Raw genomic sequence first — 25,773 nt, forward strand, 5'->3', positions numbered from 1 at the left:
AAACCCCTCCTCTAAAACAACACGGTTCTGTCCATCCACCTCTCTGCTTCCAAATTCTACCATATTGTGTCATGGTATTTTCAATTTTCTCTGCAAATCTAAGGTCTAGAAAAGTATTCAAGCTGGAAAATGTGTGTGACATTTGTGTAACCCATAATAAATTTGTGGAATGCATTGCTTCAAAATGTAGCTATGCCCACTAGCTTAAGTGGCTTCTTAAAGAAGGATGCGATAAATTTGTCCATCAATGGCTGTTTACAAAATGTCAAAACAGAACTTCAGTGTTTAGAGGCAACCCTTTAACTGATCACCACCAGTGATTAGATAAGTGACTCAGAAACTTGATTTGCTGCACTTTCCCCAGCATGTCTAGTTCTTTAAAAGTGAATCCATAGGATATGTTCATTTCGGCGGTGATCAAGCTTTCACCATTTATTGAACCAATACTTTTGCACCAAAGGCTTCCTGCTTTGGTATGCAAAGACTGTGCCGTCTGTATTCCTTTTTTAACTAATCAAGACCCAACAAATTAAGGGAACAACTCAAGACTCTCTAGACAGTTTGAGCCTAGAAACTGAAACGCCTGTGGTATGTCTTTCGAAGGAGCTCTAGTTTCTTCCTCCTCTCCTCCTGTTCCCTTTTTCCTTTCCAAGGAAGCTTAAAAAGCTCCCTGTAAGTTGGGCTGGGAGTGAGGGACTGGCCAGTGAGCTCCATGGCTGAATGGGACTGAACCCCGATATCGCAGCTTCCCAGTCCAGCCCTGTAACCACCATGCCACTCTGGCTGGCCATGTGAACCCCAATTAGCCACTTGTGCTTGCTGATGCAGCTGCTTTAAAAGAAACCACCAGGGATCTGCTCTTCTGTGGAGTTTGGGGGTCACTAAGGCTGCATGTGAATATCCATAAACAAACAAAAATATTATATAGAGAGACTACATTTCAGCATTGTATGCTTTACCTATTTTATCTGATTATTGTTTCATTGTATTCTATGTATGTCTTTATGTTGTTTTAGCTTATGTAAACCGCCCAAAGAACTGTCAGGTTATGGGGCATCAAAGAAATGGAAAAGACAGACAGACAGACAGAATAGTATCCACTGGTAGATGTAGCCTTTTTTGCTCTCCCTAGGATGACATTATACTTAATCAGAGCTTTAGCCTACATAATCCAATATTCCCAGACTCATAGTAGTCAAGTTCTGATCTAGCCCTGCTATTAAGATGTTTTCAACTGAAGATGATGAAGAACAGGCATATAAAAGTCACGCACTCTGAGAAACCATACCGTATGAGAATTTAAAGACTACCAAAGAAACTGATTTCCAGTAAATTCAGGACAGACACTGGCAAATTCTTCATTCAGTGGCCATAATTGCATGTCACAAGCAGATATTCACCAGCAGTTGTTAAGCCACAGACCCTAAGTTTCTTTATCATGGTGTGTAAACCATGAATAAAGGCCCTGGGGGGCAAGCAAGAATGCCTGGTTCGCATGTCAGAAGGGTCTGAGGTTTGTTTAGCCACTCCCACTTCCCATCAAGCACCAGGCTTTACACAATATACTAGAATTTATGGACAAGCCATCATTTGCCTTGCAATGATGACCCACTCTCTGGTAACTTCCTGACTGGATTAGTGTAACGCGCTCTATGTGGGGCTGCCCTTGAAGACAATCTGGATACTTCAGTTGGTTCAGAATACAGAGGCCAGGAGGTTGACAGGAACCGGCAGGAATTTACATATAACACCGGTCCTCTATCTCTGACACTGGCTGCCAACTGAAGTCCAGGCCGAATTTAAGGTGCTGGTGATGACCTAAAAGGTAAAGGTAAAGGTTTCCCCTTGACGTGAAGTCCAGTCATGCCTGACTCTAGGGGGCGGTGCTCATCTCCGTTTCCTGGCCGAGGGAGCCAGCATTTGTCCGCAGACAGTCTCCGTGGCCATGTGGCCGACATGACTAAACACCGAGGTGCATGGACCACTGTTACCTGCCCACCGACGTGGACCTTTTTATCTACTTGCATTTGCAGGCTTTCAACCTGCAGGGTTGGCAGGAGCTGGGATGGAGCAACGGGAGCAGATTGTGCAGATTCGAACCGGTGACCTTTCAATCAACCAGCCCAGCAGCACAGCGGTTTAAACCACTGCGCCACCTGCATCCCTTAGATGATCGGTGATGACCTATAAAGCCCTAAATGACTTGGGACCAGGATACCCGAAGGAGTGCCTTCTTCCCTATGTGCCCTCCCGCCCTTTGAGATCTGAGGCAGAGGTTCTCCTCCGGAAGGGTGGCTACCTGGAGGAGGGCCTTCTCTGCAGTGGCACCCCAATTGTGGAATGCGCTCCCCAGAGAGGTTTGCCTGGCACTGATGCTTTTTTCTTTTCAGCGCCAGGTGCAAACCATTTTATTCTCCTGCTATTTTAATGCTTAACTGGTTTTAATTGTGATTTTATTGTGAATTGCTGGATGCTGTGCCATTTTTATCTGTGCTTGTTGGAAACCATCCTGAGATGCTAGTAAATGGGATGGTCTATAAAGGCTTTAAATTAATGAACGAATAAATTTACTTAAGAAGCCTACTGCCACAATATGTGGCCACGGCCACTCTCTTGGGTAGCTCTGAAAAGGTGACTAGGTAAATTAATAAATCCAAGTAGGCATACCTACAATTCGTTACATCTCTGTGGAAGAGCCTCCAAGTTTAGAGGCCATAAGCCACTGAATACCAGTTGTTGGTGGAGGATGCAGTTGTAGAAGAGCAGTGACATCATTCCTACTGTGCAATTCCCAGAGGCACCTGGTTGGCCACCAACAGGGCTATTCTTACATCCTTATAACTCGGGAGCTTTTTGGATTCAGTCTAAGCACTCTTTTGCCAGCCTAGTCTACTGCCCCCGTCCAGGTCAACCAGAACCGACACAAGCTTTTAATCATGCAACATCTTCTCTTGGTCACATGGCATCAAATGCAAGATAAAAAATGCACTGCTACTTAAGCTCTGCAATGCAAGACTCTGCAACAACCAAAAAAGAGACAAGAAGATAATTCTAAAAAAGAGGAAAAGCAGGGTAAGCATTGCGGTTATTTTAAACCTTTATTATTTTCTGATTTGCTTGACTCCATGCTTAAGGAAACTGACTCAAGACCTGATCAGAGTATCACTTTTCAAATGCCTAAATCCCTGTAAAGGTTTAGTATCTGACTGTGTGCATTTTGCTCAGTATTAACATGTTCAATGGAGTACTTTGATTTTTTTTTTTTTATCTAGACGCCAGAAGCTGGTGAATATATGCTTCATAGCTTCAGATAAACCTTTTGTTCTTCTGGGGCTGATCAGCTGGTACGGCAGCGAGAGGGAGAGGAGGAAGGAAATTCACAGGGGCTCCGCGGATTCAAAAAGTCAAATTACCTCTGAGCCATGGCATTGCTGATAATTTAAATGAATATATATATATGTACACAGACGCACGCACGCACGCACACGCGCTCACTACCCCACACAACAGCTCTACTGTTAGGACTTTTAACGAAGCCCCAGTTGTGAAGACACTGAAGCAGGGAACGCTACGGTGGGATAATTACTTGGCTCCCTCACAGCTGAGTTTCACAGATGCATTATTAACGGCGCATTCCATGCCATAACAAGCTCCGAATGTAGGTGGGATTCACAAACCCGGCATCCGCCATTAGCGGGTTGGCGCAAACACAAATGAGTGTTTTCACAAAAGCATGCAAAGGTTGTGAAATTCCAATGAATTCTTTCGCCGGAGAAAAAAAGGGGAGTGCAAGCTTCCATGACCGGGTATGTCACCTCCCAGGGCACCCTGTGCACTGAGTGAGGCACCATGGGAAATTATAGAATCAGAATGCATTGATTTCGTTCTCTCTCTCTCTCTCGCTCTCTCCCTCCACTCGCTGGCTCATTCTCTCTCCAAAAGCCGGCAACAGCCTTGATGAAGAATTAAGGAGGAAATGTAATAACCTAATTCTTCTGCAATCTTCTCCACTCCCCAGCCTCCTGGCCCGTACACACTTGCTGCTCTAGCCCGCCTCCATCCCAGCACTTGTTTTGTCAAACAATTACATGGCGTAGCAGGCTAAGTGGGTGAGACACCCACAAAAGTTCCAACGCCCTCTTGCATTGGCCCACTTTTGCCTGAAGGCCATTGGTCTGAGCAGGGTGGCATTATGGGCAATCGCTATTTCACAATATCACAGTTCTTCATGACATTGATCTGTTTCTCCCCCGCCTTTGCCTTTAAACATTTTCCCCTTAGATACAGAGTCCTAACAGGTTTTCTCCATAGAATACTGCATACAGTAGATGAAGCTATTAATAATTCTTCCTGAAACCACACTGTATGTGGCTGAGAGAGAGGGGGAGAGAGAAACTCAGGAGAATAAAACAAGGAATTCTCAAACACATTACAGAAAAAACCCCATAACATTAATGTCTTCTGCGCTCATGAATCCAGATTATAAGAGCACTGGTGTAGCTCACTCCCAGATCTCATGCCCAGCTAATAAAAAGACCGATCAATTACAAAATAATTCTTATGATCAAGCCACTGATTTCTCACTGGTTTAAGAATCCACTTGGTGCAATAAAGGTTCTCACTGTCAATCTTCCCTTGTTTTGGTTTGCTTTCCTCTGGAAACCGCAGTTCAAGGTGACCATTCCCAAGAGTTACCCCTTTTGTTTCAGATTGTACACTGCATCTTCAGTCTCCCAGTAATTAACACCGCGGCTTAATGAAGTTCAATTGCTGACCTGGAACATGAAGGAGATGCCAATAATTTATTTTTGGCACAACTGAATTGGCGGTCTTCTTTGAGATGACGCTTGGCCCGAGTCTCAAATAAATAAATAAATAAATACCTGACCAAATAAAAACAACAAATTAAATGTTGAAAGGGATGGACTGAAGTTAGCAAGGGACAGGGTAAAGGAGCAGATTGACCTCTGAAAATGGGAAACAGAAAGTGCCAGTGCAGCATTTCCTTGCACACATTCTCTTTTTTGCTCAGTGTTCTAACAGGATGTAATGTTTATATTCTGTCACCAGGTGCCAGTACAATGCAAGAAGTGCCAGCTCATTACACAAATTGGCACCCTGGCTAAATGAATCTGCTTCTTCCATCCTTGCCTCCAATTTTAGGGCAGTCACACCAGTTCTGTGAGCAAAGAAAATGTGTTTGATACACACAGACATACTAAACCAGAGAGACACAGAAAGAGAACGAGAGAGGCTGCAGCAGAGGTCCCCTAAAAGAAAGTATTCTGAGAAAGAGATCTGCTTCAAAACCAGGAGTAAAATAAGTATCACTCATGCATGCTTCATTAGAAATGCTCCAAGATGCAACATGGGGTACAGATCACAAGACAAGGCCAAGAGTATGACCAGTGTTTCCAGAATGACAAGCCAGATTCTTCTGTGGAGCTCGCCAGCAAAGAAGAGAAACACAGAAACAGAGCGAGTCAGAAGGGGCCTCTCAGGCCATTTAGTCTGACCCCCAGCTCCAGCCGGCTTCACTCATGACATTCCTACCACACACATGTCCAGCCTATCTTTGAACACCCTCACTGATGGGGCTTCAACTACTTCCCATGGAAGCCCATTCCATACCCCAGGGGTCCTAACTGTCAGGAAGTACTTCCTGGCATCCAACCTGAACCTTGGTTCCCTGAGCTTTGCTCCACTGGAACGTGTCCCGTCCTCCTCCACAGGGGAAAACAAGTCTCTACCCACCTCCACGTGGCACCCCCTCACGTACCTATATGTCACCAACAGATCCCCTCGGAGTCTCTTCTCCAGGCTGAAGAGACCCAGTTCCCCCAGTCTCACCTCATATGACTTCCCCTGAAATCCAGCCACCAGCCTTGTGGCCCCAAGCTGCATCAGTTCCAACCTGGCTATATACTTCCTGTAATGCAGAGCCCAGAACAGAGCAACAGCCCTTCCCTTCTAGCCTCCTCCAAACCGTATTCATACTGCCCCTGACTAGAGAGGGTCCACCTAGCCATTCTAGCTAATAGACCTATTCTAATCAGAGCCATGCCATCATGACATGAAGGACAGGAAATTCCATACACTGCAAGTTATGTGAAGAAATACCTTTGCACTTCATATACTACCTACTAATTTAACTGGACGGCCCCAAATAAATTAACTCTACCCACTTTCTAAGAATATAAAGACCCATACAGGTCTTCAGCTGAACTCAGACTTGCTTTCAGATAAGTATGTTCACATGCAGAATGCCTATTTCTTTTAAGTGAATCTTCTATGCTTTTCACTACTGCATGATGAAGGCAGGAATTCTGAGATGATTTTCCCACTGTACAGATGTGAAGGCCAAGACGTACACCTGCACAGATTAACAACAGGTAAATAATGCATCAATCCTGTAATTTTAATACTTTTGTAAGCAACAAAAGTTGAAGGGGTAAGGGAAGACATGGCTTCCTTTGATCCTGGCTAGACCAGGAGCTCCTTATAACTGAGGTCAGACAATATAATTGTGAGGAACTGCCAGGACTCAAAAAGGGTTTGGGAGAACCAGTGATTTTCAAGCTTGCCCAAATTCTTTGAAACTCATGTTGGCTTGCTCCTATTTTTGACCAATTTTCCACTCATTCAAAAGGGAACAGTGCAGTTTTGTGTGTGTGTCCCTTTCCAGAAGTGAGTACTTCTGTCCACCACCATTAGCTAAAGCTGGAAAATGTTTTGAAAAATGTGCATTTCAAAGGACATGTTTTAGAGAAAGGACCCATGAGTACGAAGGTGAAAACCTGTGGACGCTTCTCATAACACCATGATCCTTCTACCAAGATAGGAAATGGGACATGGTTGTATCACCAGCGAACAAAAAGTGACTTCCAATCCTTCCCTTAGCTCAAACAAGGAAATTCCAGTTGGTGTGAGGCTGCCCCATGTGGTGAGCAAATGAACTGCACAAAAATAAACCATCCATCAATTCCTCAGCTAGCCCCGCTTTGTTATCTCTTGGATTCTCCTAAATGGGAAGGAGCACAACAAGCTTCCTCTCCTGGTTACAATTTTCTCGAGCAACAGTCTGTTCCCAAGCAAGGACTCAGGTTTCCCTCTGTCCTGATTTCTGGCTATCTCCTCCAAGATGGTAAATGCAGGTTTTCTGACCTCAAAACTTGCTCCAGCTGCAAGATAGCTGCCAATCTACAGAACACTGGGCTGGAGCTCTTGGCACAGTAATGATAAGACTATCCTGCACTGGAAAAATATTATTTGTACACAACCTTAGAGCATTTGCTGATGCTGATGCTTTGATAATAACAATATAAAGTAACACAACCGCCAAAGATAGGAGCATAAGGGCAGTAGACAATTCCTGCCGGGCCAGAGCAACACTTCTTCTAGAGCAGTGTCTTGCTCACACAGTGGTCCTCCAGCTCCCCTCAGGATTGCACAAGTGGGTATGGGTGCAAAAGCACCCTCCCACCAAGTTCCCCAGTGACTGGTGTGCGAAGGCACACTGCTTATTTGGCCTCGATAACAACAGACCCATTGAAATCTACAATTCTTTCCGACAACGAGCTCGTACTCTTAAGATCACCCTGCAGAGCACAAATTAGTATGTGTTACCGTACTAGGAGAAGCTTTGTTTTCTTTTTGATTTTCTACAGCATCCAACAGGTGAAGTTCTGAGAGGTTCACAACAGCATGTAAAATATACCAGTTAGAACTCTATAAAAGTTAGCAATAGGAAATGTAAAACCAAGCAAAAACAGAAATGATTATAACTTTAAAAGACCCTGTCTAACAGTCAGCATGCTCTGGGAACTCTTCAAGTGTCCTGGAGTAGAGGGCGGTCTTTACCTAGCACCTAAAAGACAGTAAAGTTGGCACCAGGCGGGCCTCAGTGGGGAGCTGATTCCATAACTTGGGGGGGGGGGGAGAGCACTGAAAAGGCCCTTCTTGCTGCCGCCCTCCAAGCCTCTCTCAGAGACACTGGCTTATACCATTACGCCTGCCCTTAGGTGATGGGGGAATCTGATGAAATGCTTGTTTCACCACGTACAATTGTCAGGATCCCTTGGGGTAACCCAGCACACAACCCTAATTGTATCCCATTCACTACCCTGATTTGGCAAAGTCACCTGCCCCAGCTCAAGTCTAAGCTGCATGTAATCTGGAAGATCCCAAGTCCTGCAGCGGTTGGCTTTAACTTAAAAGCAGCTCCGTAGAGCGGGAAGATTCCGATCAGGACCAAGGATTGATTTTTCGTAAGCTGCTTAAACATCCTGCACTACCGCAGACCTATTGTGAATCAATTCCACTTCTCATTTTTGCAAAAATCCAGCCACAACAACGCAGGAGATCCTGTTCAGCCCTCTGAGTCACATCTGCTTTGGCCCTCTGACAGTTACCTGGAGTGGCTCTCAGGACTATAATGAAAATGAGACAAGGTCAACCAAACAATTGGAGTTTTTTAAAAGGAGTCTAGACACAAGGTCTATTGGCTTAGGAAGGGAAAGGCCTTTTTGATGTCATCCTTTTAGCACTGTAAACTCTAAATTTGACTACTGGACAGCATAGAAATGAAAAAGACATTTGTTTCTGGTTGAAACTGGTTTTAAAAATTGCTGGTTCCAATCTGGACTAAATTTATTCTGGGGTGACAGAATGCGTAGCGGGGGCTGGCTTTTACACAAAGCGCAAAATTTCATTAAGTCTGCACAGGGCACCAAGCTGGCCTTCCAAGAGAAAATGCTGACCCATACCTTGAAGGGAAACCTACAGACCCCTGCGTAGGATTTTATTTCCGAATGCACATTGATTCTTTGCACAAAGGTAACCAAGCGCAGTTCTCCCTCGTTTAAGCTGCCTCTGCAAAGAAGGGCAGAGCTCAACCTGGCTTAAAAAAATGCAGCTGAGGATAATGATGTCTAATGTGATAAAAGGCCTTTAAAGAGGCTTCATGGAAGGAAGTGGGCTAATTTGCTTTTCTAGGACACAATTTGCACACAGAAACCATGTATTAATTTGCATCGGGAACCTCAGCCTCCCACCAACCAGGGGTTAAGCTAACTCACCACTAACTAACATGGCCAACTGTTACAGAAAGACCAGTTCCTTTAGAGCAGGGGTCTCAAACTCGTGGCCCGTGGGCCAATTGCCGGGCCGGGCATGGGGGAGGGGCCCTGCCGCCTTCAAAGCACCGGTGGCGCCCGGGCCGGCCGTGGGATGAGCGGCCCACCACCACCGCAGTGGTGGAATACTTGATGCGGCCCAGCCTCACCCAGACTCTACTTCCAGCGGCCCCCAGGTAAGTTGAGTTTGAGACCCCTGCTTTAGAGGAACACAGTCTAAGGGGCAAGTTGGAGATAAGGAGTTTTTCTGTGAATCCAACAATTTCATGTCACAGGTTCTCCCGAGCTCAAATTGTTCCCCAGGACGTCAAACTCAGGCTGAACATCACCTGTGGCTGCATTCGTCCACACCAATAATCCATTTAAGAAACGGGATACTCAAAACAACCCTTTTAAGGATAAAAAACCCTTTGGTCCTCTTGATGCCCAGGAGACCCTGAGAGAGATCTCTGATTCTGGGCTTCAACAGCCCTGCCAACACGAACAATGGTCAGGAATGTTGGGACCTGAAGTCCCAAACACTTGGATTTCTTTTGTCCCATCCCAACAATTCAGGCTTCATGGTGGTGGCTGACACTTCCTTTGAGACCCCAATTTGTGCACTGTTGATGGCATCAGCACCTTGGATCTCCTGATGGATCACTGGCAACTTGCAACAGATTGGCAATAATTCCTGACCCTCAGTTGTTCAGCAATAGCACGAATACTTAAGGCCCCCCAACTATGGAACCATCTTCTCAGTGGGTCCACTTAAGCTAACAGTGTCACCCTTCTGGCACAAGGTTAAGTCTTAACTCCCAAACATTTGATAGCCTATGCTAAGATTCTTAATGGTTCAGGCATTTTCTTGTCAAGTGTGCAACAAATGTGTGTGTCTGTGTATATATACACGGTAATCGTTTTATATTACATTATTAAATTGCATTTTGGGGTTTTTAATCCTTGCAGTCACCCACACAGCACTGGCAATGGGGCAGTATAGCAAGGCAGTATAAGGACGGATGAATCGCCTTGATTATACTCTGAAATGGAAGAGGGGGAAATGCTTGGGGTAATCATAAGCAGATTTTGTGTGGAAGGGCTGTGAGCGTCATTTGGTTTTAATAGCCAGAACAAATTCCTGGGCTCAGAATTCTTTAATTAAAAGTGTATGTCTTGTGCACTAAGTGGTTTCCGGGGGCTCGAATAAACAAAAACAAAAGAAGCCAGTAAGAGGAAGCTCACACGTGCCTCTTAAAAGAGGGACCGCAGCACTAACAATCCAAAGACAGTTCGCAGCTATTCCATGTTTCGTTCCGTAATGGATTTTCTGGGGTAAACAAACAGACAAAATAAAACCTGGTGGAAGGAGGCGTTGCTAATGAAAGACATCACTGCCTTGCCCATGAGTGAAATTCTGTAAATAAGGCAGGGTGACTGTACCTAGAAAAACCCAAGAGGAGATCCCACAAGTCTGCCCAGCCTTGATCTGCACAGTAGCTGCAACATGTGTGATGAGAGGTGGAAACATGACGCCAGTCACATGGCTTCGTTACCAGTCCTCATACAGGGACATGAGGCACCATCCGAGATTGTCTGTGCAGTTCCTGAAACAATCCAGAATGAGGCGAGGGGGCGCCACGCAGAGGTGGGTCATGACCTTTTTTCCCTGCAGGGGAGGGCAGGACGCGTTCCAATGGAGCAAAGCTCGAGGAACCAAGATTTAGGGTGGATGCCAGGAAGTACTTCCTGATGGTTAGGACCCCCTAGGGTATGGAATGAAGGGAAGGTTGTTGAAGCCCCATCGGTGCGGGTGTTTAAGGATAGGCTGGACGTCCACATGGTGGGCATGCCATGAGTGGAGCCGGCTGGAGCCGAGGGTCGGACTAGATGGCCCGGGAGACCCCTTCTGACTTGCTCTGTTTCTATGTTTCATTTCTAACAGTGTGCAGTCAGAGAAATGGAAATGAATGGAAACTTATTTCCCATTCCAGAAATAAGCATTGTCACTCATTTGGGTTTTACTTTTAGAACCAGAGACTTTAGTATTGGATGACATATATTTTTTTACAGAAATAAGAATTAATAAATAATAACCACTGATTCCCTTTCCTGCAAGTGTGTGTGTGTGAGAGAGAGAGAGATCATGCTCTCTCTCTCACACACACACAGCGCACTGAAAAGGGGTAGATGATCCATGCTGAGATTTGTCTGTGAGTTCACACATGGTGATCCCTGTATATGCACAGGCCTGGGACACATCTCCCTACACTCCCGTGTTCCTCAAAGCTCTCACACAGGGGACCTTCCTGTGTTATGCAGAACAGCACATGTTATTATAACTTTATGTGTTATAAGGTAGGCTATGCGCGTCTTCAAGCATCATTTTAGTTAATTTATTTATTACACACACACACACACACACACACACACACACACACACTCTTCTTGCTTAGAGGTGCCCTTCAGAGATGCTGCCACAATATATAAACAGGCAGCAATCCTTACTAGTGGTCTTTTAATGTCTGTCTGGAGGCAGAACCTGGGGGCACCCAATATGGCGTCCTCAATGACGGGAAGCAGGTTCCGGTCTGGTCACTGGCCAGACGAGAGGCTTCCTGGGACTCCTATGCCGACTTTCCATTATGAATGAATAAATTAATCGGGCAGGATCTGCAACACAAAACTAGAGGATATCCTCACTTGCTAGGAATGCTCGTATTCAGGGCTTCAGAGAGACAACTGTTCTGTTAAATAGCAAGCCATTGATACGCAACCTGGTGGTCTCCACATATACCAGACAACAACTCCCAGCAGCCCCAGCCAGCACGCCCAATGATCAGGGATAATGGTAGCACCACTAGTCTAAAACACCTGCTAGGTTACCCGACCCAAGTGGAAACCGTGAGGGGCTTGCAACATTGCCCTGGGTTTCCTCGTTTTCCTTGTTCGACTAGCAGACAAACTTCGTGCTTCCTGTCCTGGAGAGCACCTAGCCTGCGCAGTCCTTACTGGGCTGGTTTTTTGAGGAGGGGTCATCTCTTCAAGCAGGGCCAGGAACATCTTCTGGAGGGAGCTACTGAGGCACGTGTGCCAGTGGTGGATGGTGGATGTGCCAAAGGGTCAGGTCAAAATATTGGCATACCTCCTTCAGCTTCGGTTAATCCATCAGCTGCACCCCTACCTGGAGGACGATTGCCTGGCGACAGTGACACATGCATTGGTTACTTCCCGGATGGATTTCTGTAATGTGCTGTACGTGGGGCTGCCCTTGAAGACAGTCCGGATACTTCAGATGGTGCAAAATAGAGCAGCCAGGTTGCTGACGGGGACTGGGCGTTACTCTCATATAACCCCAGTTCTCTATCAGCTTCACTGGCTTCCCATCGAAGTCTGAGCTCAATTCAAGGTGCTGGTTATTACCTATAAAGCCCTTAACGGCTTGGGACCTGAATACCTAAAGGAATGCCTTCTTCCGTATTTGTCCTCCCACCCCCTGAGATCAGCGGAGGAGGCCCTTCTCCGGGAGCCCTCTGTGAAGGATATTAGGAGGGTGAGTACCCGGAGGAGGGCCTTCTCTGCGGTGGTGCCCCGACTATGGAATGCGCTCCTCAGAGAGGTCCGCCTGGCGCCGTCGTTATTTGTTTTTTGGCACCAGGCCAAAACCTTTTTATTTCAACAATATTTTAATAACTTTTAACATCTGCTATATAGATGTTAATCTGCAGCCAGGGTGGATCTGGATTTTATTTGTATTATGTTTTATTTTTCTTATTTATGTAAGCCATCCTGAGGCTATGCGATGGGACGGCATACAAATACTCTAAATAAATAAACGTATGTATGTATGTTTTAGCTTAAGCCTCTCACTCCCTGAAACAAGTTGGTTGGAAGGGATTTCAGCCTCTGGGAACAGGGGAAAAACATGCAACAGCCATGAAGTGGTCACTCAGTGAACGGCTGGGGGAAAGCAGGTGGGAAAAGGAGAAAGGTGAATAAGCATCCAAAGAACTGCAAGGGTTGGATTGGGATCCAAGGCAGGCAGGCCAGTCCTGGGCCATGCGAATCTCATTCAACCCCTGACTTGGAACGCTGCTATTTTTTAAAGGGTGGGGTTTGGTTGTACTGCTGCATACCTCAAAGAGCACTTCCCCTCCTCTTTCTCGGTGGCCTGCTTTGTCTCCGATCCTGTCAGCGCGGAAGCACCAATTTCGCAATTAGAGGGAATGATAAATTTAACATTATTGTTTCTCTCGCTGCTTTTCTATATTGTGTCTTTAGCTGCCTCGGGGGTTTCTTCCGCGGAGGAGGAAAGGCGTGTTAAAATTATTTTAACAAATCAGTAAGAGTTCCAGATGACTTGCATGGGGAAGCTAAGCTGTAAGGTTAATTTTGATCTTTATTTTGTATTGGTTACATGTCAGAGTCTGATAATACTATTTCGTTTTAATACTGCATGCATGCATTGATACATTTATTGAATTGCTTGACTTTTTCGGATCGGAATTTGTTTTGCTACATTTTGTGATGCATTTTTTCTCAAATGTGACATGCCATCTTGACATTTATTTGATGTTTATTTTGAATAATCTGCCATGGAAAAAACAATAAAGGCTGCAATCCTATACACACTTACCTGGGAGTAAGTTACCAGTGAATTCTCTAAGGCCAACGTTTGAGTAGACATGAATAGGACAGCACAAAGATTGTTTCCACAAATGGCTGGCCTGGCATGGAAGAAAACGCATTTGCAACTTCAGCTACAGGAACCAGGCGCTTCATGGGAACAAAACTCACTCAGATGTTTATGCTTACACACTAAGAAGTTGCAATCCACTGACGGCACATAAATAATGGCTTTAATTTACTTGTCCTTGTTAAGTTTGGATTTCATCAGAAAATTTATCAACTTACTCATAACTAACTTTAACTTGCCTTTGTTGTTTAGCCATGGGGGAGCAATCCTGTGGCACTAGATGCCGAAACAAGCCTGCCGAAGTTGGAAATTCAACCTCGAGGAGGAGGTAGAAGAAGTGGCGCCCCCGTAGGCAGGGATGAGAAAAGACTGCAGGGCCATGATATGCAGCTGCCCTCCTTCCCACCCCAAAGCCCCCCAGTTACTTATTATTTTTGCATTGCATCTGCTTGCAAGGAATTCAGCGAGGCTCACTGGGTTCTCCTCCTCACCAATTTATCCTCACAATTGCCACCCTGTTGGCCCAAACTCACGCGGCGGATTCCATGGGTAAGAGGAGACTATGGCCCAGACCTGAGTCCTTCGCCAGCACTGTTAACTGCTACCCCACACACGCTCCCACGCCTGGCAGACATGCAGAGAGGGAGGCCAGGGAGGTGGAGAAGTCCTCTGTGGCTCCTTCTGTTCTGCACAGATGATTCTTGGAGTTAACATGCATCCCAATTGGACGGCACCCTGAACGTGGGATGGAACAACCTAGTACTGATCTTTAAAGTAGACCTAATTCTAGAGTTTGACTGGAACTTCTTGAAACATTTATGTTAGATATGTCTGTGTGCACACACATGCATGCACACACTCAGGTACGTGTTCAGGACTGCCATGAAAAATGATGTGACACAGCAGAAAGTGCCAAAAGATCTGTCATAGATAACTAGTCTTTCAACAGCATAGCTTTTACAGATGCCTTAGCTCCCCCTTTTGTTCGCTTTTTCCACACTTGCACTAAGCTCCGTATACTTTAGGGTTTTGCACAAACAGGGTCTCAATCCTAGAACAAAATGAGCAGCAGCGACAGAAGACTTGACCACAACCATGAAAAAAATATACCTCTTTTTGCAAGCTTTTCCAAAGCTGAATAAAGAGGGCACTTTCTTGGGCGCTCTTTGAAGGAAAAGGAAATCAATTGTCAAGATAAAAGATGTGGCAAATGCATCCTCCTACAGGGCAGCAATCATCATTCTCTTTTATTTTTCCGTCTCAAAAACCTTTCCATGTTCATGGTGTGTGCGAATTTGGCTTTTGCTGGAACACAGAAGCACCAAGGATTATATCATTTCAACTTAACACCTCCAACTCAATAAATCTGCAATTGGCGTTTCTTTCTGACTGTAAATTATGAAGTGCAGAGCTTCGTTTTAAGATCGGGGAGGGGCAAAGCAGCTGTTCTGCACAGAGAAGGTCCCGCGTGGCAATCCTTGGCTTCTCCAACTGGAGCTGGGGAAAATTCCTCTTTTCCCCAGAAAGCTTCTGCCACTCCATGCAGGCTGAGCTAAATGGTCCAGCGGTCTGAATTCATACAAGGCAGCTTCCTATGTGAAATCAATTGTTGTCTGAATAAAATTTCAAATCACAAGAAAACTTGGGCCATCCTCGCTGATGACAATTCTTCCTCAAACATCTTTGTGCAGTATTAAAAAAGCCGAATGCATTAAGGGAAATCATCGCACCACGGAAATCTGAATATGTGACTTACTGGTATCATCTAATCACACACATTTTGCTTATAAAGTTTTAGGGCGTAACTGGCTTAGGGAGTAACTGGCTCTGGCTTTCCTGCTACTACCAAAAGCATAGGAGTTGAAGGGGCCGTCTTTACGAAAATCAGTGGCAATGTGTCTTTCAAAACCAAACCCACTGCCTCTTCCATGGTTGCTGTCACCTGATGGCCCCATCCCCAACCCCAAGTGAAACAGACAGGAAGAGGAGGAGGAAGGGGGTCTAAGCAGCTTCTCTGCCGCCAGAACACCCATTTTGGGTTCAGGGGTGGAGCCAGGCTGGAAAGGAGGGCTGGTCTACCATCGCTGCATATGGGGAGTGGAATGGACAGAAGAAACTGAGAGGGCTTCAAAGAGCACCTGGCGACTTCACGTATGAGCCACTCTAGTTTAGCTCAGTTCCTGAGTCACATTAACTCTGCACGTATTTGCAAAACCTAGGTCTGGAGCGTGGGGGTGAGGAGAGAGAGAAAAATCTACTACCTTTACTGTTTAGGAAGTAAAATAGCAATTGTCTTTTTTTTAATCTCACTAGTATTTTGTCAATATTTTTTATTACAGTAAAACAAATATAAATATTTTATTGTAAACCAAGGGCCCAAAATAAACAGTTTAGTAAATAGGTATTACATTACAAGGAGGGGGGAACATCTGTAGAAAAATGTTTGCTGTGTAATTATTCTTGCTCGTTTATGCTCTCTCTCAACGTGCATCTCTCCCTCACCCCCCCCCCTTTCTCTGGCTCCACCGTCTCGCTTGTTCTAAATCTTCTTCCTTGTTGCTATTATTAAAATCTTTAAAAGGTGCCAAATCTTAAATGAGGAAAAAAAATGATTTGCTAGAAATTATTCATATCACAGTGAGTCTCTACTAAACTTGGCAGGGGTGCAATATTTTCGGTGAAATTAACATAAAATATACAACTGCAAATTATCCAGGAAATAGCTATGTTCTTTACAACACGCATTTACATTCGGGGAGGGGGGGTAGAAAAAGAAGTGTTCCACTTATCTTCCTAACACAAAGCTGCAACCAGTCTTTTCCAATGCCAGTTTTAAAGGGGAAAGTAATAGCCTTCTATAGGGAACATAGCCTTTAAAGACAATATAACAAAATTTGTGGTTGGCAAAAATCGACCTTAGATAATTACTGAAGACCGCAACCTGAAGTGGGCATTTCTGAGTGCTCACTGCTAGCAAGTCCATTTTTAGATTTATTTCCCCTCCTGGCAAACAAAATGCATTTCCTTTCCTAGGCTAACCCTTTCCTGCAAATATAAGGCACGCACAAAAATAAAAAGTAATGCATGTAAAATGCAAATCTCGTTGTAAATATTTTATAAAATTGTTGCATACATCCCAAAAGCTATAGGTCTTAATTAAGAGGAGGCTACATTTCCAGTCAATATATGGAAATGGAAAATGCTAATTCATGTTTTTCTACTTATGAAAAACCCTAGAGGAAAGCAAAACCACAAATGCACTCAACTTTAATATTATAAATATAATTTGGCTCCCTCTTTCTAATCCCCAGTGTCCTGGCTTTTATCTCCCAATGGCTGCAGAGGAAGAAGGCGCACAGGAGTTTTTACATCATCTGTACAGGAAGTCAACCTACAAACTCTGCCAGTTTGGCAGAGGAGCGAGAGGCTGCGCTGAGTAACACTGCAAACAGGAACTGAAGCAAAACATTTCGGCACTGTTGTGGAGGAAGCGAGGGCTGAATGCGATCGAGGCCCATCAGGGCCGTACAGGGGTACGCGCAAGCCACTGAGGACTCTCAGACTTCAGCAGTGGCAGAAGTCGCTGGTATGATGTCTTTTGCTTTAAAAGCACTTTTCAGAGGGGTAGCCCATGCTGGCTGTTTGCAGGAACAGTGAGAAAGGGTCCTGGGCATGTAGATAAGATTGAGCTAAGTGCACCATCACCCAATGGAAAGTCTTAGAGAATAATAGCAAAGCAGAGGGAGAAGGTGGGATTTTATTGAGAATTTTTTTGGTTCTCTTAAAAATGTACCACAAAAGGGACAGTCTTCAGAAGAATTCAAGACATTGGCTTTGGGCAGAGAAGCCAACTCTTTTTGTCTTACCTCTGCCAGTGATGGGACTGGCAGGGGGGGTTACCTTCCATTTGCCATTGCCCCATATCTAAATACCATCCCCAAAGCTAAAGGAACAAGAAAAGAAAGGTATAAGCTTGCCAAAAAAGCACAATGTTGTGATACTGCTAGCCAAGAGAAGTTCTTCCAGATATTGTGAACATAAGAAAATTACTCACAGAGTCAGAACATTGGTACACCCAACTTGGTATTATCCACAGCGAACTTGAAAGCAGGTCTCCCTGTTTTCAAGCAGGAAATCTTTCACACCCTACCTGGAGATGTCAAGATGCCACTGAACCTGGGACCTTCTAAATCCCAAGTATGCTTTCTGACGCTGAACCAGGGCTCCTCCCCACATTATGGAAGCACAGTGGCTAACTAGAAGCATGGCTGCCAACTGCACATTTATGAGTAATGTGTAGTCCAGCCCTACCTGCACTGTCAAAAAAGGCAGCATCGCAATGGCCACTGCTGTGGCTCTTTTCCTCCTATAATAATAAAAGATGTTTGTCTGCCAGTGCTGCACTGCTAAGACCACGAAACCTAAATATCTGGAACTGAGCTTGCATACTAGGAAACCCTAAAGGTATGTGCCCTGGGGTAAATTTGTTTTCAATCCATTTGAATGTGACCATAGGGCTGAAGCCTTCAGCAGCATCTTCCATCACTGGGGACAAGCTTTCCTACCCAATGCATAGCTTTGCACTCAAAGTCTGATGGGGCAGGGCTTCGTTGTACCCCACTGTCTTGGGCAGTCTTTCTCAGAAGAATGACAGGGATAGTCTCTTCTCTTCCTGGAAGAGCTGGGCCCTAAGAGAACCAGCAGCTGTGGCTTCAACTCAGGATACACTTTATGTGCCCAACTCTATCAGCTGTGATTGCGTGCTCAAACGCTCCACTGTCTTATACCATAGGATATACCACCCCATGCAAAGCTGGGTCCATTCTGTGCTCATAACTGCAGAAAATATAGACCAATCATTAGGCCCATACCGAATACCCTGAAGTTCATATTAAGCTAAATAGAAAAGGCATGCGAGCAAAGAGCATCACTAAACTATAAATCTTAGCATGTTTAAAAAATGTAACAACATTTCTGTTAGGTGACTATAACAGATATGCATTATCATTTCTGCCCTGTCTCACAGCATTAAAAAAGCAAATCTCAAGGGGACATGAAATCTTTATCTTCAAAAAAAAAATGCTATAGAAAAACTGGCAACTTAGAATAACCTGCTTGTCATTTCCAAATTTGTCCCCCACCCCTTCAAATAATTCAAAAGAATTTCCTTCACTGAAGTTCTAAAAGTATGGAGCATCCCCCACCCATTCCCTAGACTTCCTAAAAATAATTACTTTTCTGACAGGGGGAATTATTGGAGAAATTATTTACCTCTTTCTGAAACAAAAACACAGAAAGCAGATGGCCCAATGATGGTTTAAGTGTTGTATGTTCCCCACCACTGAATTAAAGGAGTGAACAACACTGTGTTTGAGGCCGCCATGTCCCAAAGTGACCAAAAAGAGATGGCCATATATGATCTCATTTATTCAACTGTATTCCAAAGTTGATCTCACCTCGGAACTTGTAGTGCTGTCCCACACTGAAAGGGGAAAAAGTAGAATGGTTGAGAACCTGGATAAAAAGAGCAGGGACACTGCCACTTCAAACATTGATTGGTACTTCCACTCCTATTTCATTCCAAGAGTGTAACCGCACACTCGTACTGCTAGCATTTGCAAATTTCTTGTAGTTTTATCATTATCAAAACTTTCCACTTGTGTTTCTGCACCTATTTAGCACAAACAATAGATAGATCAAATAATCAAAAACACAAAAACGTCCATTCATATGGAAGAAATCTAGGTTTTTAAAAGCTGGGGGTCAAGAAGCACAACTTCCTGCAGGGAAAAGAAAACAGCATTGGGCAGTGTCCCTTAATGTTCCATGTAAACCACAAATCATCGCATTCCTAGAATAAACCTGGCAAGACCAGGCTGTGCTTGGCTTAGAGCTTAGCCGAACATCCGTCCGTTTCATTTAAGTCACCCTTTCAACAGAGAATTTGTCAAGAAGAAAGTAATGTGAGGATGTACAGGCTATTTCACATGGGGGGGGGGGGACTTTGCAGCTTCAGAGCCTCGCCAAGCGTGTATCTTAAGGACAAAGGTCAGCAACCTGCACCCCTTGACCTAATTTCAGAAGCTCTTTTCAAGCAGTAAAAGCAGAACTCTGGGAAGGGTGATCTGTGTCATTCCGGCAACCTACTGGATGCGAAGGAAGAGGGAGAATGCGAGAGAACAGAGAGAGAGGTGGCCTAAGGGGACACAATAGGAGGTGGAGGGCCAAGAGAAAGGGGGTGGAATGGTATACAAAAGGGGGTGGAAGGGAGAGAGTCATACAAAAGATGGTAGCAGAAAGATAGAGAGTCAGGGAGTAGGAGAATGGGAATCACATGGCGGGGGGGGGGGCAGAAAGAGGAGGAGGAGAAAAAAAGGACGTTGTTCTATCCACCACTGAATTTCGCCTCACCCACACCTTGGTTTGCTGCTGTCCACTGCTGACAGGCAACCCACTGGCGGGATCCGGCACCAAACAGAAAAATGATTCCCCAAGCATTGCTGTAGGAAGTGAGATTCTACGGAACATCAACCAGATTTTTCTAGCAGTTGCAGGACATGGTGAAGAAGATTAGAAGAACTACGAGAACTGTAAAAATGTTTTAGTTCGTGCTGTGTTGCATGGGCTGTGCTAAATTGTTTTGCTGAGAAAGACAGACCCCCAAGAAACAGGATCGCTTCTCCCCACTGCCCTGCCTTCAAGGTGCAGCTGAACAAGCGACTGCGGGCACTCGCTGTAAAAATAAGTGAACGGTTTGTGTTGCCTAAACTTTGGCAGGTTGGGGCATCTCCCAAGAGCACATTTTCTAGTAAGATCGGAGGGACTCCCATGGCAGTATTTCTTAACACAAGGTTTTAGTTCAAATCCCTCTCCAAAGCTGAAGTCCCACCACAGTGGAGAGTTTTAGAGCCACTAAATATTTCAGTGGTATGGGGTGATTTCTTTTAAATATATGACGCTCTCAGGTTGTGCGTATGTTCCCCACCTCCCCCACACCTCAGGACTCCACAGGTGCTGCAAGGTTTGTGTGGCCAAGGTTTCATGAGGACTTCTGGCACACCAGGAAGCGTTCAACTGCAGTGCCCATTCTTGCACCATTCGAGTCTAACAGCTCCAAGTGGACCCTAAGCCAAAACCTGGAAAATCTGCAAGCATTACAGGCTGTGACAAGAGATATTAATGCCTCCCACATTGACGCAATAAATCAAAACAGATTTAGAGGACCTATTAAGGCTCATGACAAGAATCACACTTCACTTTAATAATTCCCTATTAACATACTTAACTGCTGGGCTGTATATTTTAAACATTTCTTACTATTGGATATATAAGTAATTAGTGACTTTTAAAAGATGCATTCACACAGAGGGGGAACAGATCAAAAACATTCCCAGGATTTTTCTGTACTGTAAAAAACATATTTATTAAGACACACAGTGTGGCTTGGCTTGGCTTGGAACTCAGGAGATCTGTGTTCTAGTCCCCATTCAGCTATGATGCTCATTGGGTGACTTGGTTCAGTCATTGCCTCTCAGATTAAACTACCTCAGAGGGTTGTTGTGAGGGTAAAATGTAGAGGAGGAGGAGCATGCAATCTTGGGTCCTTTGGAAGAGGGCAAGATCTATAAATAGGATGATCAGTAAAAAAATTCTTGAGCAAGTTGTGCAATGCAGTTGGGATACTTTTTGGGTTAACTCTGAACGCAAACCAAACAGCAAGATGTGCACAGTAAGTAACAGCAAAGTGTCCAACGGTGGAACCATGGAGTGCCCACTCTGAAGACCCCAGCCTGCGATGGATGGCTTATCTGGGGACAACAGAAGAATCCGACCTGTCATTGGGTGGTCGAAATGGGCTGCAGAACCCAGCTGCCAATGGCCAGGCAGGGAGAATGCTTATACAACAGGAGTCCTGAAGCTTTCTGGGTTGGTGAACTCATGTGGAACTTTGAGAAGATGTTGTGGGCATTCTTACAAATGGCTGCAAAGCAGGGGTGGGGGAATTGCCCACTCATAACATGGCAGCTACAAGGGGAAAGTAAATGGATAAGACTGAAAGGAAGAGACTTACCTAGCTACCTAAGTAGAAGGCAGAAGTGAGGTTTGGTCACCCAAATACAGAACCCTTCTGCTGAACCCCAGAACAGATGGCACTTTGCTTTGCAGCAAGCCATCACCCAAGTTTTTAAACAAGTTTTAATGTCTTAAAATTCAGGATGTTCAGGAGCATAGCAGGCTCCAAGAAAGATGCCCGTGTCTTGTGAATGGGTTGTCTTTGAAAGAAGCCCTAAGGAAAAGGAGAACTGATTTAAGCAACAAACAGGTCTCATTCGAGCATTAAAGCCACCACACAGTGAGAACTGTGGGAGGCAGAGCGAAGGGCTGGCCCATTTTCTCTGGTCATACCCCCACTACATTTTGGAGGGGACCCCCATTTTGCAGTGGGGGTTACTTATTCTAACTCATACAAGTCCTCCACATGGTCTGGAGCTTCGATTGTGCAGAACACGGCTGCGTACAAAGACTGTTCCAGACATTCCTTCCTCCCTTCCATGAGGAACAGATTTTCCATTGAGATGGCCATGAGCCAGATGAAAAATGGAGCTGCAAAGTCCTCTGTATGCACAAGATTTGAGGTTCAATCCTCATTTCTCCAGTTAGCAGGCGATGGGAAAGATCTGTTGCAGGGGCCCTGGAGAAAGTAGCAGGGAGAAACTTGATCTGCTCCCTGCTATTTAGCCATGCTGCCCTCTCAATGGCCTTAGTTGTGAAGATGGTGCAGGTAGAATTGTAGTGCATGAGCTTCGTTTGGTTTGAGAACCTGTTCTGTATGCTTAACCCCTGTTTTCCTTCCATGAACTTTCCCTCCTTGGCTTATGAATAAAGTAAGCCCTGAGGATATTTAATGAAAACCCTTCCGGAGGGATACGTCTGGGCTGCAGCAAAGACAAGAAAGATGCCTTTGGCTCCTTAAAGACAAACACACTGATGATGACATACGTTTTTGCTGATGGAAGTGGCCTCTGGCAGAGGAAAGCTCATTTCACAAGATATTTGTTGGTCTTTAAAGCAGGTGTAAGACAGCTGTGGCCCTGCAGCTGTTGGGCTGCAACACCTGTCATTTCTGACCACTGGGCAGGCTGGCTGGGGCTGATCGGAGCTGAAGTACAGTGACATCCGGTGGACCATAGCTTCCCCACCCCACTTTTAAGGTGTCAGTGCCATGGCCCAGGACTCCAAACACTCATCCTCACCAGATCCTCAGAAAAAGGAGTTCTAACAGTATGGGGAAAGTATTCAGCCATGTAGGGACAAGAAGATCAGGCCGGAATCTGGCTCTCTTATGCTTGCACAAGCTGACTCTGCACAAGCTGACTCTGCAGACTTGCTTCCTGCCATACACTTTTATGAAAGCTCAGCGCATAGCAGACTTGGGACAAAGAGAAAGTGGGCCAGAGACCAGGGAGCCAAGCAGGGGAAATTCAGCGGATTTCACACCCAACCTGGATTCCTCACACATCATTGTGGCCATTTAAAGGTACCGCAAGGCGCCCACTTCCATCATTCAGATTCCTGGAAAGATTTCAGGGGTTGTCTTCTCTGCAATGAAAAGAGCTGGAAGGGCTGTCTTCAGACTTTAGCTGCAAGAGCAGTACATACACAGGCACTCATGCCCTGCTGCAGTCTGAGAAGCTGAAACAGGCCAGACCCTGTTAAGAGACAACGCCTTAATCATTGCAAAAGTGGAGCCAACTAGCTTAAAGGACAGCCTGTTTAGCGCTCAGTCTCGATCTGCTCCCTGTTGGAGCAACATTTAAGCAACCCACCCTGACTCGGTGCTTTCCATGGTGCTGATCAGCTAGCTAACCCCTGTGAAATTCTCCTACTCCTAAACCTTGCTAAAGATCTGACCTACAGGAGAACCAGGCAACCTAAGTGACCACAATAGCCAGAGCTGTGATTGTCCTGCCACAACTGAGGCAGCAGAGGGCATCGACACGACCCACACACTGAAACAGTGCAGTCACCAGACTCCTGGTTGTTCGCAGGCGTGCGCAGCATGCCTCCAGAGATGCCTTCCTGGGGGCTCCCGCCCACTCCGTAACGCTTAGCTTTGGAAGTTTCTCTCTGATCTAGGCCTTGCTCTCTGCAGCAAAGCCCACATGTGTGGTGCACAGGGGCCACGACAAAGAACTATACTTCCTTGCCTTTGATCCTGCTGGCAACACATGGATTTTTCGCTTACGGGTGCTTCCAGACAGATCCATGTGGCAAATCAGGAAGTGGTGACTGTGACTCCATCTAGCAGGAATGAGCTAAGCCTCCCATATTGTTTTGTATCGGAGAATCGACTTCACTCATAGAGGTGGATGGTACCTTTTTCCAGAAGACTGGGGAACCCTTTGGGGGAGAACAGCATATTGGCCTAGGGAGTTGAAGCAGGAAGGGATGACCAACAAGAACCCTTGCACAGATTTGCACACAAATGCCTGTAAGATCCAAACCTGGTGTGCATGCATGCACATGTGTGTGTGCGCCTCGAACTGAATGGCCTATGATGTCACCCTTTAACATTTTTCAAAGTTTGGTTTGCATGCACAGCATTTCCAGTACAACAACTCTTTCTTGGAAAGTTTCCTCCTCCACAAAAATAACATTTTACTTTACCCAACATCTACGGAAACCAACGGACTCTACTCAAACATGATCAAATGCCACACAAATAGAATGTTCCTTAAATGTATTTGGCCTACATGTTTTCATTCTTAACCATAAATACAGGCCCTTCTACATATATAAAGCAAGCTACAGCCATTCCAGGTAACTGTCTGATGGACTGCAGGGATGAATATAAAGCGAGTGTGATTCCTAGATGTTGAAGACCGGTTCCTTTGAAATGCCCTTCACAGTTTTAGGGATTCGCTTAAAAGAATCCTTTCTTGGAAACAGCAGCTATACTGAGTTTTTGAAATGGGGTGATGTGTGAGGCCTCTTTTAAACATGAATACTGTACTGCATCTCCTACCTGTAATGGCATTTTTCATAATCCTCCTCTCCAGTAATCCAGGAGCTGGAAAAGAATGCAAGACCTCACCATTTGGGGCTGGGGCTGCACCTGTAGAAGACAGGAGGCAGAAAGACTCAACTCCTCCCCACACGGCAAGGAGTCGTTCATGGGTGAATCCAAAACAAACCCAGAAAAGGCATGCGGAAGCGACTGGCTTAAGAGGAGAGCTATGAAGAACACCATCACGCGTCTCCTTACCCCCATCCTCCTCCAACTCAGACATGGAAATGGAGCCCCAAGCTCTCGCCATGGATAGGTGGTGGGTGAGTGGATGCAACTGAGAAATGGTGCATGCAGTTGCCTCTTACCTTCACGTTCTCAACATATTATTAAAAGTTCCAAGCAACAACTTTCACTAGTAAAGGAACTTTATGTCAGCAGTTTCTCTCCACGACTTTCTGTTTAGAGCGCGTTTAGAACTGCTTAAACACCAGGAACAATGAATATTTTATTCAACACAGAACCAAAGCATGGTGAAAGCATATGGTGCAAGCTTCAAGGCCTGTACCAGCGCAGAATAAAGGTGGGGAATCAACATGTTTAAACATTCCTAGGTTCCTAGATTTTCAATATAGTTCTAGGAAGTGTTGTACCATATGGTCTTTCTAAGCATGAAGATCGCTTCTGAGAGATTTAGTAACTAGAGGTACCAGCTAGCACATATTTTCATCAGCCGGGGACCAAGGGCCACTGGGAAGATTTTGGGAAGAATTTTGTATCGGGAAAGACCAGCTTGGCCCAACCCATCAGTCAGAGAACCAGCAGCTTCCAAGAGCTTGTTCTAATCTCATTTTCAGAAAGATTGTCTATTTGAACTGAGAGCAACACAGCTTCATCCACCAGCCACAGAAGGAGCTTCTGCCCTGTATGATTTTTCTCCTCTCCCCTCCCTTTTC

General features: G+C 45.2%; 1 protein-coding gene across 6 annotated transcripts in view; it reads right to left on the reverse strand.

Annotated features, from left to right (window-relative positions):
* ZNF423 (zinc finger protein 423) overlaps window positions 1–25,773 on the reverse strand; it is a 314,359-nt gene that overhangs the window by 99,149 nt on the left and 189,437 nt on the right. The window contains exon 6 of one of the 6 annotated variants that reach the window (XM_044428041.1): window positions 20,165–24,925. The exons of the other annotated variants lie outside the window; for them this stretch is intronic. Coding sequence (XP_044283976.1) covers window positions 24,714–24,925 — 212 coding nt within the window. The 3' untranslated portion in view covers window positions 20,165–24,713. Of the gene's footprint in view, window positions 1–20,164; window positions 24,926–25,773 lie in introns of those variants that run through there. 6 annotated transcript variants of the gene reach the window in all.

The sequence above is a fragment of the Varanus komodoensis genome, unplaced genomic scaffold (assembly GCF_004798865.1).
Source record: "Varanus komodoensis strain SLA01 unplaced genomic scaffold, ASM479886v1 scaffold19, whole genome shotgun sequence".
NCBI classification, from domain to species: domain Eukaryota; kingdom Metazoa; phylum Chordata; class Lepidosauria; order Squamata; family Varanidae; genus Varanus; species Varanus komodoensis.